The sequence below is a fragment of the Equus quagga genome, chromosome 7 (genome assembly GCF_021613505.1).
Source record: "Equus quagga isolate Etosha38 chromosome 7, UCLA_HA_Equagga_1.0, whole genome shotgun sequence".
NCBI lineage: Eukaryota > Metazoa > Chordata > Mammalia > Perissodactyla > Equidae > Equus > Equus quagga.
In genome coordinates, this window is record NC_060273.1 from 16,073,288 (window position 1) to 16,088,761 (window position 15,474).

The 15,474-nt window shown below is 38.5% G+C and overlaps 1 protein-coding gene across 1 annotated transcript in view; it reads right to left on the bottom strand.

Moving 5' to 3' along the window:
- LOC124241986 (phospholipid-transporting ATPase ABCA3-like) overlaps positions 1-15,474 on the bottom strand; it is a 194,776-nt gene that overhangs the window by 58,332 nt on the left and 120,970 nt on the right. The window contains exons 17-21 of the mRNA XM_046666405.1: positions 14,815-15,004; positions 13,842-14,136; positions 7,326-7,572; positions 6,976-7,180; positions 2,538-2,768 (exon numbers count right to left, since the gene is read on the bottom strand). Coding sequence (XP_046522361.1) covers positions 2,538-2,768; positions 6,976-7,180; positions 7,326-7,572; positions 13,842-14,136; positions 14,815-15,004 — 1,168 coding nt within the window. The remainder of the gene's footprint in view (positions 1-2,537; positions 2,769-6,975; positions 7,181-7,325; positions 7,573-13,841; positions 14,137-14,814; positions 15,005-15,474) is intronic.

The window sequence follows — 15,474 nt, forward strand, 5'->3', positions numbered from 1 at the left end:
CTCCATTAGACTTTGTGCCCTGGGAGGATTTTCTATATGGACTAAATCAAGGGACTTCTTTGCTTTCTGGCTCCTGGTTGGTCTACACCCATGGGAAGCCATGGCTGGAGAGAGGGAGGTTTCACTAGCATGTTCACTTTGTGAAAATTTATCAATCTGTACATTTATAGTCTCTGCACTTTTGTTTATGTAAGTTATACTTAAATAAAAAGTAAAAATAAGAAATACATTCTTGAAGAACTCCGTGTTGACTGTTGTAGGGTGAAGATGATGGTAGGGTGTGTTGCAATGGAATTTGGTTCCCTGACACCAACGGGAATAATGGGATTCTGGAAAGTAGAGGCCAGGAGGAAGAACTGAACTATTAAGAGACAAGGTAGGAATCATTCCCACCAAAAGCAACAGGGACAGAATGGTAATCAGATTTTTTTCAACCATCAGAGTAGAATTAGTTTTCTAAACTTAGTGTTTTTTGCAGGCAAATTATATTATAATACAATAAGAAAATTAACAGGTTTAGAAGTCCATGAAACTACACTCCAGGAGAATAGTCTTAACTGTTAGAAACTGGAATTCGGAAAACCCATAGTATCTGGGTTTTAGTAAAAGCAAAATCAAGGTTGCTACTTTAGTCTGCCCCAGGTAGTAGGGAAAGCTCATTCCTCTGGATTCAGATAATACACCATGGCCAGAAAATAAAGTCTCAGAGATGAAATTAATAATAAAAATTAACATTACCTGCTGCCGAGACCAGCTAGGCAGCCAGCTGAAGGGGTGGATGGAATTAATAGACAGAACACAGTCTATATAATAGACACAACACACTCTATATTATTTAATGGGACAGGGGACCATCAGCCTCAAGGACTGAGGTGACATCCCTCTGATTGCCATGTGTTTATTTGCAGGCAAAGAAGTACAAGCATAGCAGGAACTCATGCCAGCAGGGATATGCAAGTCAAAGCTCAGCAGTTCTAGTCTTCCCCCCTTCAATGTACACCAGCCCTACACAAGGCCATTCTCTTAGGGAGTATCCTGGGAACAAACAATCAGCAAGTTATGCAGACAGCGTTCCGTTCCTGCAAGGGCCCAGCGTTCCTAAGCCCCTTGCTTTCATGTTTGATAAGATACTCCCTTCCAGCCTTTGATTCCAAAGCACAAACAATCTAGCATAGTAATTCATGAGAATCAGCAGATTGCATATTTCTCAGTCACTCATTTTGTAATTTGTTCTTGCTAAACTTAAAGCCTTGCAATAATGTTGCTATGCTCTCCTGCAACAATTACCAATCCACCTTTACCTTCTGTTAGAATCTGAGGACTTTATAGACTGGCTGCCTATAGGGAAGGGGATTCACTGAGAGAGCAGGGATGGACAGCTCGCTATGAGAAATGAGCTTCAGTTCTACCTGAGGTCAGGGGAAATAAGTGGATATTGTTGCAAGTGTCCAAAGGTCTAAGTTACTAGTAGAGGAGAATTTTAGAAAGGAAATACATATGAGAAAGAATCGGTAACATGATCAATTAATAGGGCAGACCACTGGTAGAATCTATAGATAACATAAAAATGATTGACAACAATTATCACTAATTCATGGAATAAGCACAAATGCATAATTGGCCACTTGGCTTTTAGGCTACTATGCAGTGGCTTAAATCTTCCTCACATAGTATACTACTAGTCTTTGGAGAGGTGTGAATAGAATAAAAAATTTATGCCTGGTTCACATACTATGTTTCATTTTGTGTGAGGCCAAGGTTTAAAGTCAGGGAATGAGTTTGGAAGCCTCTTTTGGTGGGGTTCTGCTACTTCAGGTAGAGTGGATTAACACAGTTCAAAATTCATGTTTATAGAGAAATTCAACAAAGGAATTTTCTATAAACAAAAAAACAAATCCTATTTGTGATAATCTCTAGCAGAATCAGGCTCTTTTTAAATTTCATAACCAGAGAAGGAAGATGGGGGAAACTACTCCTGGAATCCTGCTGAAACCAGGCCTGAAAGGTGGGAAACGGGTTTAATGATGAGTACATTTGTTACATATTTTACTATGTTCTTCTGAAAAAATCTCATTAGGAGGTTCAAGATTATGTGTTTCATTAAATTAGGGCGAAGTCATAGCAGAGGACCTTCCACTCTCCAGTCTCCCCATCGTGCTCCAAAGTGCTGTTAAGATGTTAAAACTGAAGGACCAAGTCTCAAGGGAGGGGGACGATCTTTCAAAGGAGATGAATGTTTTGCACACTTGTATTGCAATCTCTTACTCTTATAATTTTTTCTCTCAGGCTAGAGTGATACCAAGTCCTGCTTCTTCAGAGGGCTTAGCTTCTCTCTCTCTTTTTCTTCCTTTCTCTTCCCCATTTCCTCTTTCCCTAAACCTCTATCTCAAATCCACTCAATAAATATTTGATGATTTTCAAAAAGCATAGCTTTTCAGATTCTTGGAAAGTAAGTGCTTCACAGTTAATATTTTTATCCTCAAGCTCTTTCATCCTCATTTATTCACTGTATTTCCTGGAGAAAGGGAAAATTATGTGAAGTCCTTACCAGAGAGGTGCCATAGGATGTACGTGATCATACTGAAAACAGTTGAAAAGTAGTTAAAAAGGGTGAGCTTGACGTATGCAGTAGTACTACTAGAAAACAGGAAGCTTCCAAGATACATGAGAGGAACAACAGACCAACCATACAGCATAAAGATCATCATTGTGTCCAGAAAATGGTAATCTGCAACAAATGCATCGATTCCGCAGTACTTGAACACTCCCTGAGACATAGAGTGCAGAAGTAAGAGCAAGTTGAAGGACACTGTGCAACAAGAAGGCAAGCCAAAACATTTAGAAAACAGCAAGCACTACCTTCATTAGAGCATAGAACTATTCATTACTTAAGTCATTTTACCCATTAAAAAACCCTTTAGCTTATGAACCTGAAATAAACTACCTCTTTCTCAATAGAAGACTTTTGTGACAGAATGACTACACTTACCTTTTCTGTTTTTTCTATGTGGAACAGTATTACCTTTTATTCTCCCCCCCATGATTAAAGTCAAAATAATTATGTTTACATTAAGCCCAACTCTGAATTTTCCTAGGAAAAAATGATGCAAGAAGTAGACTATTTCTCTAAAGGTTTTCCCTGCGGCTGCCATAGTATTACACAACCTCCCTTGCATCACTCCCCACATTTAGACTGTCTCCTGGCCCTACTCTGTACCCCCAATCCCCTTATATCTATCTCAGCAACTCAGGAACCTCCTTATTCAATTACTTCTTGTTCCATTTGAGAATCAGATAGGCAAGCATAAATTTAGAGTGAACTAGATTAGGAAGAAGGAAAACTCTAGAGCTATTAAAGAAGAGAGTTTTCCAGAAATCTATATGATAATGGTTGGTAATACAGTTTCTCCAAAGATAGCAAGGTTGCCCTTTTTGAGTAATTACAAAATTATTTAGCAGGGCCACTAATAAATGGAAAGAAGGGTTAAACTAAGAACAGCCTCTATTACAACCTGATGATGCTCTTAGAAGCACTTTATATTTAAGCAGTAGTGTTTACGGAGAGTATATGAAGAGAATCAGTTATCTTAGGTGAAAGAACCTGAACAGCTATAACTATAATTGGTTCCCCAATCCAACTAAGGATGAAATAAAAAGAATAAATACAGTCAGAAAGAAATTGCAGGTAACCTAGGAACAGCTTTGTTCTAAGGCTGACAACGCTCAGGGATGTCTCAAATTAAAATCTGTTTCAAAGAAAATTTAAATTTCTACTTGGATACGTGAAGACACATACCTTTTTTTAAGATAGGGTATGACTTGATGTGGTAAAAATGTAAATTCTTCCAAAATTACTCTAAATAAAAATAGCAATAGGAATTTTTTTGAAATTAGGTAAGCTGATTCTAAAGATTACATGTAAACAAAGAAAATATGTCAAGATAGCAAGGAAATCCAGCAGAAGATTAATGGGGGGAGGTAAGGAAGGTCAATCCATAAAAAATAAATGAATTATAAAACTACCATAATTAAAACAGATTGGTAGTGGAACATTGCAGATACATCAATGGAACAGAATAAAGAATACAAAATATACCTAAATGCTTATTGTTATTTAATGTACACCATAAGCAGTGTTTCAAATCAGTTTGAAAAGATTGGCTATCAAAAAAAAGATGGTAGAACAATGGGTTAGCTATTTAGGAAAAGAAATCTGAATCCTTACTTGGTGCCTTGCCTAAAAATAAGTTCATGAATGAGGGGGAAATAGCAAAAGATGACACTGGTAAAGTAAGCTGTGCCCAATGCATTGTGGCTTGAAGTGGCGGAAGCTCCCTTAAGAATTTCTAGAACTGAGCTACACAATGATGAGAATAGTATATCTCAAGGCTTATGAGAGGCACATCTCCAAAGTGACACCAACTTAGCTATTTAACCCCTTGATGAGGCCAGTAATTTTAATATTCACTAGAATTTAAGCTCATCAAGAGATGAGCCCTTGTCTGTCTTCCCCAAGCTGTATCCATAATGCCTAAAACACAGACCAGCTTATAGTAGGAACTGAATGTTTGTGGAATAAATAAATAAATTCTATGTTATTCAGGAAGGTGGGACTTTCAACTGTGTTTTATAGGACATTTAGAGGTCATGAGACAGGCACACAGATTGCATGAGGGGGAAGCCTCACCACTCAGCATCTCTAGTAACATAACTCATAAGAAAAATTACTTATTCTACTTTCCCAAGTCTTCATGCATGGTCTCAGTTGTAGAAGGCAGAGGACTCTACCAAACCCCACTAAGAATCTCTTGGGGTAACAGGTAAAACAGTGGTGGGGCAGGTAGTTCATCAGGGGTTGAAGCTAGCAACATAGTTAGCTTAACCCTCGTGTGGCATATGATCAATAAAGCCACCTGCTTTCTCAATTTGACAGGCAGAGAAAGGGTGAAACAGGAATCCTGGCTACTAGGCAAAGTGATAGAATCTTGCTTCCTCTTGCTGGGTCCAAGAACAAGTCAAGTTGGTGGCATTTCACAGAACCAGAGCAGGGTGAGGGAGTGTTTCACTTAAAACAACAAGAGGACAGCCAACTCAGATAAGCAAGCAAACCTATGAACCCTGATGGAGAACTCTGGGCTGAGAATCATGAAGGGGAATTTTGGGTGGGTGGGTCGGGGGGGAGAGAGTGTTACCAGATATCAAAGGATAGAAAAGCAGATATCAAAGTAGAGTAAGATGCTAAGAAAGAGGGAACTGCAAATATGAGAGCAGAAATAAGATTAAAGTACATTATCCAGCATGACTTTGAATGGATAAATGACAAAGAGCCTTGGAGTAACCCCAATCAGGGTTCTGAAATGGTACAAGCTGGGAGGAGTTGGGTAAGTAACTTACTTTTGTGAGCCTCAGTTTCCTTGCCTGTAAATATGATGAATTAAAGTCGCTTCAGATAATTGTATTTGACATAACATAAAAAAAAATGACAAATAACTTTTCCTCATGAGCCATATATGGCAATATTGGTCTAGGTATTAATAATGGATGGTCTTATTTACAGATCTATTAACCAGGAAATGATAGCTGAGTGTGCTAGCCAAGTTTAAAGAGTCAAAGAAAAAATGGATGATGGAGATGAAAAGATTCAGAGGTTTTCTCATTGATTCCAATACTGCATTACACAGAGGAGAGACAGTAAAGCCAGAGACCATGCTTGGATCAGCTCTCCCAGTTGCTGTGGTGAAAGATGAGAGTAGTGGCCCCCACAAAGGATGGTGGTCTTCTCTTGTTATGCTGGTTGGTTGGTGAGCTGTGAACAGAAGAGACTGGGATGGAGACACTAGCCAGTCTTGCAAGATGAAGGAAGTACTGCTCTGTTCTGTCAACCTTGGGATTTTTCTGTACGTACTATTTGCTCACAACACTACCACTACCATCCTTGCCCTGACTGTTCCAGCCTCTGGTCCCTGCTGAGCAGCTGTTGTAGTTTGTGGGATCCTGACTCTCCTTCAGAACGAATCCTAGGGCCCCTGTGCAATAATCATGAGTTTTCTTATGGTTATCGGAGCCAAACTGACCAAAAGTTTCTCGTTTTTCCTGTAACAACTAATTTTACTGTTCCATGGTATAGTTTGAGTTGGAAATTGCTAGTTCATCCTTTATGGTAGCAACTAGCATGCTATTTTATAACGATCTACTTTAATTTCTGTGTCTACTGCTAAACAGTCAACTATTTGAGTGCTGAGACACTGTTCTATTCATATTTAAGTCCACAGTACCTCCTGTACAGAAAGTAACTTTACCTCCTTTACCAATATGTTTACCTCTTGTAACTATATAGCTTCACATCTCCCTCACCCTCAAATATGCACACAAAATAAAAGAGGTTGCCAAGTTCACTAATGAGCAAAATCATTACATTAAAAAATTCTGTACATACTTACATGCTTGCTGTTCATACTACATCCTCAGTGTCTAAAATTAGGTGTCAGAGGCAAAACTAGTTTTGCTTTGCTGACCAAGACATCTTAAACTTGGGGTATGAAAGTGGGAGGGGGTTGAACAGTAACAGGAAGCATTACTTAGGTCATGATTCTAAACTACGTGCTATAGTCCAGTTTCACCAGAGGGCTCAGCATTGGGAATTAGTGGGCAGTGGCTTATCTATATAAGGAGTGGGGGATAAGTGACAAGTAATAGATCTTACTACTTTAGAGTAGTTTTTAGGCCAGGGCATAATGCTGAACAATTACATGGGAAGCCAAATTCAAGAAACTGAAGAAAAATATTTTCTCCAATTGAAATAATATGAGGGTGAATATTTCCATAATGAGGTTACTACAATAGATTATCTGGCATAATGAACCAAAGTCGTTTCAAATTTTTTACAAGTTTTATTTTAGGTTATGATTAGTTGAATAGGACTTTCCTGTGGGTGACAGAAAAATGAGCCTTCATGACAGTTCAGCTAACACTCACCAGTAGTAAGCAGCATGAAATGGAGAAGCAGATGAGATCCCATAGCAAAGCAGAGAGCCAGTAAGTAAGTATATAGACCCCACTCACAAACTGGATGTGCTTTGCATTAGTGGTTCTCTCAGTCACTGTCTGAAGGCAAAAGCTACTGACCACAACCGCCATGCCAAAAGCCAAACATAATACTATTTGTGATCCACTCGTAGGCCTACAGAGGACAAAATAAAAATTGAAATGCATGATGAAATAAAAGTATACAATTACAATTTCAGTAGCTCTTTTCAAATGTGTATGGCCAGATAGCAAGCGGGTATATTAAGGCTCAATTCCAGTAAAAGGAAAATCATACATACACTACATTAGAACCATAAATATGGGGAGGTTGAGGCTTGTTGTAGACTTCAATGGAGGCATTGGGGCCAGAAAGTGACATAAAAAGAATGTTGTCTAACACCGCCAGGGATGTTGCAGCTGAATGGTATGCCTCATTATTGAACAAGATAGTAAATATTGTTTCGTTTTTCTCAACCTCAATGGAAAGTGCAATAATGGAGAAGTCATGACACTCTTTATTTTCCAATATGTAATTCACTATGTTACCTAGAATAAAGAAAGAAATTGGTTAGTGAGTCAACATGTAATAAATCACCCACTAATATTGGAGAGGAAAGGCCAAAATTTTTTTTCCTATGATCTCTCTCCTTTCTAACTTCCCACAATGTCTTTGTCAAATCTTTACCTTTCTCTTCAAGAATTCCAACCCACCACTAATCCTTACAATAATCTCACCATATGTGGTTATTCTAGATCATTTACATTTCCATACACATTTTAGGATTGGCTTGTCCATTTCTGCAAAAAAGTCTGCTGGAATTTTGATAGGGATTGCAGTAAATCTATAGATCAATTTCGGGAGAATTGCTATTCTAAAAATATTCAGTCTTCCAATCTGTGACATGGAATATCTCTCCATGTCTCTAAATCTTTAATTTCCTTCAGCAATATTTGATAAATTTGTGTGCAAGTCTTGCATTTCTTAAATTTATTCCTAAGAATTTTGCTGTTTTTGATGCTATCATGAGTTTTGATAGTTTGTGTTTTCCCCCGTAACAATGTGTCCATTTCATGTAAGTTGGATTTTAAAAATTCCATTCTGAAAATCTCTGCCTTTTGATTGCACTGTTTATTCTATTTACACTTAATGTAATTACTTATAAACTAGGATTTATATCTGCCATTTTGCTATTTGTTTCCTGTGTCTTACCTACTTTTTGTTCCTCTGTTTCCCCACTACTACCTTTTTGTGTTAAATTTATATATTTTATAGTGTACCAGTTAAGTTCCTTTGTTGTTGTTCCACTATTTTTTAAAGTTATTTTCTCAGTGGTTGCTCTGGGGATTACAATATGAGTCCCACCTTAAAACAGTCTAGTTCAGATGAATATCAACTTACTTTTGATAGTGTATGGAAATTTTGCTCCAACATATTTCCCTTCCCTCCTCCCTTATTTGTATTATCATCATAGTAAAAGTTATAACTTTATACATCATAAGCCCATTAACACAGTTTCATAATTATTGTTTTATGCAATTGTCTTTTAAACCAGTTATAAGAGGAAAAGAATTAAAAGATATGTCTATACTGTCTTTTATATTTACCTATGTAATTATCTTTGCCAGTGCTCTTATTTCTTTTTATAGATCAGAGTTACTGTCTAGTGTCCTTTCATTTCAGCCTGAAGAAATCCCTTTAGTATTTCTTATACGGAAGGTCTACTGGTGATGAATTCTCTCACTTTTGGTTCATTTGGGAATGTCTTTATTTCTTCATTTTTGAAGGAGAAATGTCCTGGATATAAAATTCTTGGTTGACAATTTTTCCTTTTAGCACTTTGTGTCATCCTACTGTCTTCTGGTCTCCAGGGTTTCTGACAAAAAGTCAACGTTAATCTTATTGATAATTCCTGATGTGATGAGTCCTTTTTCTCTTCTGCTTTCAAAATTTTCTCTTTGACTTTCACCAGTTTGATTGCAATGTGTCTAGGTGGGGATATCTTTGAATTTATCACACTTAGAGTTCACTGAGCTTCTTGGATGTGAATATTAATGTTTTTCATCAAATGGGAAGTTTTCAGCCATTATTTCTTCAAATATTTTTCTGCCCCTTTATCACTCTCCTTACCTTCTAGTACTCCCATTATGCATATGCTGGTATGCTTGATGTTGTCCCATATGTCTCAGAAGCTCTGTTCTCACCTCCTCCCAGTTTTCTTCTTTCTGTTCCACAGACTGGATAATCTCTATTGACCTACCTTCAACTTAGCTGATTCATTTTTCTGCCAATTCAAGTCCATTGTTGAGCCCCTCTGATGAACTTTTCATTTCAGATATGCTTTTCAACTACAGAATTTCCATTTGTTTTTAAAAAATCATTTATATTTCTTTATTACTGATCTCTTCTTAGAGAGACATAGTTGCCATGTTTTCCTTTAATTCTTTATACATATTTGCTTTAGTATTTTGAAAATAGTTGTAATAGCTGATTTAAAGTCTTTGTCTACTAAGCTCAACATTTGGCCTCCATCAAAGTACATTTTCTACTGGCTGCTTTTTCCTCCCTTGTTTATGTGTCATACTGTTCTGTTTCTTTCTATATGGGTTTTCTGGGGCTGCCAAAACAAAGTACCAGAGACCAGGTGGCTCAAACACCAGAAATTTCTTTTCTTGCAGTTCTAGAAGCTAGAAGTCTGAGATCAAGGTGTTGGCAGGGTTGAGTTTCTTCTGAGGCCTTTTTCCTTGACTTCTACATGGCTGTCTTTTCCCTGTGTCTTCACCTGGTCTTCCTTCTGTGTATGCATGTCTGTGTCCTAATCTTCTTTTCTTATAAAGATACCAGTCTTATTGGATTAGGGCTTACCCTAATGACTTCATTATAAATTAATTACCTCTTTAAAGACCCTATATTCAAATATAGTCACATTATGAGGTACTTGGGCTTAAGACTTCAACATATGAACTTTGGGGGACACAATCCAGCCCATAACACTATACCCTTTGGCTCCCCAAAATTCATGTCTTTCTCACATGCAAAACATATTCCCCTTATCTCAATAGCCCTAGATGTATTAGCCTATTCCAGTATCAACTCTAAGTCCAAAATATCATCTAAATCAGGTATGGGTGAGACTGGAGGTATGATTCATTTTGGGGCAAAATTCCTTTCCAGCTGTGAACTGGTGAAACCAGACATCAAGTTATCTGCTTCCAAAATACAATGGTGGACATTTGTAGGACAGACACTTCCATTCCAAAAGGGAGAAGTTAGAAAGAAGAAAGAAGTTGTGAGTCCCAAGCAAATCTGAAACCTAGCAGGGCAAATCTCATTAGACTTTAAGGCTCAAGTCTAATCCTCACTGGCTTAATGCTCTGCCCTCTGGGCTCACTTTGGTGGCCCTGCTCTCCCCACTCTGTGTTTGTTGTTACAGTTCCTTTTTTTTTTATTGTTACCGCTCATTTGATTAGTGACTTATAAGGACTAATTTTGTAGATCCTGTATTCTGTACACTGTGCAGCCACTTAGTTCTCTGATAGACTTAAAAAACCTAATTCTGGCTTTTATTTTTAAGCTGGCTTCTAAGGATCAGCCCTGGGTCAGTATAATTTAGTGATCAGCTAAAGGTTTCTTTAAATGCCTAGAGCCAGTAAGTCTTCCACCATTTGCCAATGGGATCTGTGTATAAGGGCACACCTTCAAATTTCAGACAGTTTACAAGTCAGCCTCAACTTTCACTTCTTGCTTTTACAGAGGCTCAATGTCAACTAGAGGTGGGTGGCTGGAGCTTTCTCCTTTTCTAGATCATTTCTGGCCATCCACACTAGCCTTCTGAGCCTTCTAGATCCCCAGGAGCGTCAGAACTTTTCAAAGCTCACTGCGGTTATCTAACTCTCTAGCTATTCCTTTAAAATTACTTTTTGACCAGGCTCTTGTTTGGCCCAACTGAAATGACAGCATTAGCTGACTGTGGTGATGTTACCAGCAGGTTGCTGTTGTTTTTAGTAATGCCCTGAGCATAGGGCTTTTTCCAAAGAGCTGAGTCCTGATTCAAATCCAACAGCTAAATGCCCTGGGAATGGAGTTTTTCAGGGAGCTGCTATTTCAGTCAAAGTATTGGCAGTGGTCTTGGGATGGGGCTTTTAACAGAGCTCTAAAGAGATCAGTCCTTTCCATTAACTGTGAGGGTACTGGTTTTTCATGGCTACCATATCATTGAGTTGGGGAGGGAGAGTGACAGGAATAATCCAAAGTTAAAATGTCACACACCTTATTGTTTTTATAGAGGTTCAGTACTTTCTTTGTGGTCACTGTTTCTTTAGATAAGCTCTCTGCTCCCTTCTCCCTCTCTTATCCTTCTGGAATACCCATTATCCTCATGTCACTTTTCCTAATTGAATTGGATATTTCTTGTAGAATTTCCTCCATTTAAAAAAAATTTTAGTTCTCTCTCCTCTTCCACCTGAATCATTTCTAGATTTCTATCTTCAGGCTTGCTAATTCTTTCTTCCATATGGTCTGCTCTATTTCCAATGCTTTCTACTTTATTCTTCATCTCATTTATTGAGTTCTTCAGCTCCAGAATTTCTGTTTGGTTCTTTTGCAGAGTTTCAAAATCTCTTTGGCGAAGTACTCCTTCTGTTCATTAATTTTATTCCTGAGCTCAGTGAACTGTCTTTCTGAGTTTTCTTGCAGCTTGTTGAGTTTCTTCACGACAGCTATTTTGAATTTTCTGTCAGTTAGATTGCAATCTTCTATGATTTCAGGTTTTGTTTTTGGAGAATGGTCATTTTCTTTTTGTGATACCACATCATTGTAGTTTTTCATGATGCTTGATGAGTTGTTGTTTTGCCAGTGCATTTGTGATAGCAAATACCCTTTTTTTTTTTTTTTGGATAAGGCTTTGTTTACTTTGATTCTGAGCTGCTTCTGGTTGTATTTGAAAGCCTACACTTCCCACCTTCCCTGCTTCTGTCAGAGGTGTTGTCAGTGCCCTCTTTGTGCTGCTTGTGCCTCCAACATTGCTGGTGACTTACTGGTTATGGTGTCACTGCAGTCATGAGTGTTGCCACTGGGGTCACGAGGCTCAGGAGCACCTCTGCTGCTTCTGGGGTCGCCTGAGTCATGGGTTCCCCGACTGTGGTTGGGGAGGGGAAAAGTGGGGTGGGAGCTGGGGTCACAGGCACCTCTGCTACATCCGTGTTTGTTGAGTCTGTAGGTGCTGCTGCCATGGGTTGGGGGACTGGGGTTGTGGGCTCCACCATGACTGTTACCAGGCTCTCTGTGGCCTTGGGTGCTGCTGCCATGTGGGCAACCTGCCTGCTGGTCCTGGGTTTTCTGGGGGTGCTGGCACTGCTGCTGTTTGGGGCACTGGGTTCATGGGTTTCACTGCCACTGCTGGCTGGGCTGGGGTCATGGGTGACACCACCACTGCTAGCTGCACTGGGGGTCACAGGTGACACCACCACTGCCATGAAGGGAGTGGTACCTGAGTCATGGATGCCATCATGGCTCCTGGAACCTCTAGTGACAGGTACTGGCACAGTTCTTGGAACCTCAGGTCATGGGCACAGCTTCTGTTGCTGGAGGCCCAGGGTCTTGGATGCAGCTCCCACTGTTGGAAGGGCTAGTGTCAGAGGTGCCACTGCTGGGTAAGGGTGAGGGAGCTGGGTTGTGGGTACTGTTGCGATTCCTGAAGCCTCCAGTTGTAGATGCTGCAGCAGTTCATGGCACCTCTGGGAATGTGGGCTGCCTGGGTTCCTGGGGCCTCTGTTCATGTGTGTTACTGCAGTTCCTGGGGCCTCTGGTCACAGGTGCAGCCACAGTTCCTGGGGCTTCTTGTCTTGGGAGCTGCCACCGCTGCTCCTCTGGTTCTACTGCCCCCGCGAGATGCAGTCCCCCACCTTCAGATGTATAGATGTATGGATCTCTTAGGCGTTCTGGTGTGCTGTGAGGAGAATCCTTTGTTGGTCTATGGATGGCCTTCTGGTTGTAATTTAGAGGTGAGAGACAAAGAGAACAACTTGCTCCACCATGATGCCGATGACACTTCCAGTAAGTTTTTTTTTTAATAGACACTTTTTAGTTTGTCCTGTGCTTTCTGGTTAATTTCCAGTGTCCTAATTCATTGATTTTTAAAAAAATTGTTTTCCAAGTATTTTTGTTGCTTTTGTGGGAGATTGAGTTCATTCAACCATACCAAAAATTCAAATTCTCCATCCACTAGGTTTTGGGGTAATTTGTTACACAGAAATAGATAACAAATAAGTTATACAAAAGGGTTGTTTTTAGGATTAAGAAAGATAATGCAGAGAAGGTGTTAGTATGGTTTTTAGTAATGGTAAGCATTGAACAAAGTAAGTATGTTTATACTACCTTCAAAAAATTAGTACTGAGGAGTCAATCTGTTAAGTTTTCAGGCACTGTTTTTACAATAGCCAATATAGTAGTCTGAAGGACAACCTTCAGGTCTTGGAACCAATATTACACCCTGTGAGAGCTTATAGAAACATTTTTGTATTCTATTCAGAATAAAAATTCTATGGTAAGTGTCACAATATAGTATTTTGGCTCTTTTACCCACCCTCCAAAGGTGATGCAATTAGCTGAAAAACCCCTACAGCCAAAATGCCTCCATTAATTATTAACTTTTGTGGCCACTTGTCTTAAAGTGTACATTTTTTGCCTCTAAGATACTGGTAATTATTACGAAAAGAAAGAAATGGGTACCTAAATACCATAGTTAAGTCTCTTCTTCACAAGTGATACAAATAGGTCTTCATATAGCCACAGTTCCTTTTTTTCCTATGGGTCTTACCTTGCACTTCCCGAAGTTCTTGATTCTTAGCATTTAGAAAAATCTTAAGGTTCTTTGTGAGATTCATAGCCAACTCAGAATTCCCTGAAATTGAGTAAGGTACAATTGTTCGACCATATTGACTCAAATCCATTTCTCTGGCAGGCAGCTCATACTGCAATTTTGTAGTTAGTAAGAGATATGTAGTGACAATCAAAATTACTGTTGTCTGTAGCAAAATCAACTTCCAATTGCGCCAACTGAATAGTGCTCTCTTTATAAACATGGAACGAAATTGCTGGCAGTAAAGTGGAAACTGAAAAGAGGAGAGAAACACAGCATTACAATTGTGGGTGACCCAAATAGGATGTTCATATTGAAATCAATTAAGATAAATGCTTCAAATACTTATACCAAAAGATATACACATACAATGCAAATATATTCTTGAGTTGAAAACAAAGCATTAAAAATCTTATCATGATTTTATTCATTAATATACTTGTAGTAATTCTGATCAGAAAAACAGAATTATATTTCTTTTATTTAATATTAAACCATAAACATTCTATTTCTCCATTTTAAAGAGAAACATCCCCATAAAACTTGTATACAACTATTATTCTTTGCTAGGTTTCAGTACATAAACGATGGTTCATAGTGAGAAAATGCCCCTAATCTGATTAACCAATATCTTCTGATTACAAGTCGTAACTCTTGGGTCTTGTCTTAGAACTGAACAAAGGGAAAATTTACGAGAAAATGAATGAGAACTTTTCAAAGTGATTCCGCAATAACAATGGTGAGAGGAAAAGCTGTGATCTTTATCTAGAACCCATTTCCCCTGTATCAGGGAATTAAGGGGGTGGTAATACAGACTGTTCCATATTTGGCTGGGTCTTCGATGGCTAAACTCCAACAGATATAAAACAAAATGTACATCTTATACCCATGCCAAAGATATAAGGTTGACATTCTTAGTGAATATGCTCACCCCAGTATTGAACTTAATGGTAGCAATTTCATTCAATCTAGAAAAAACTGGTCTCTCGTAATTACTGGACATATTCACATTCCACTTCATGTCTTGTGTTAGTTTTTGGCTCTTCAATAGTTTTTGGCTCTTCAAGGAAGGGTACTTGATACGCTGAATATCCTTTTCGGAATCTGCCAGCTTATGGGCCCTACATACACACACATACACAAAAAGTACAAAACATTTCATTTTGACTATAGCCTCAACCTATTTTATTTGGGGGGGTGTCAAACAAGGTTCCAAATTTGGAAGACTCCTTGATCCTTCTCACTGATTGTCAGTAGAGGCAGCATGATAACAGTGGCTCCCAAAATACCAGTCAGAAGACCGCTGCCAATCCATGGCAAAATTTCTACCATTCTGAGGCAACATGAGAAAAACAATTATATATGTATGTTTTATTAAGCTGAACTTATTCAAGTTAAAGGACTTACCTTTACACTTGAAAGAAAGTATGTGATTTGAAAGGTGTATTTTTTCTAAGCCATAGAAGTATCAAAATCTTTTTAATACCTTCCTATTAGCATTTGTATGCAATACATTAATAAATTCTGAACTATGACATTCACAAGTAATGAGTAGATCAACAACTTCTGTACCCTTTAAAAAAATATATCA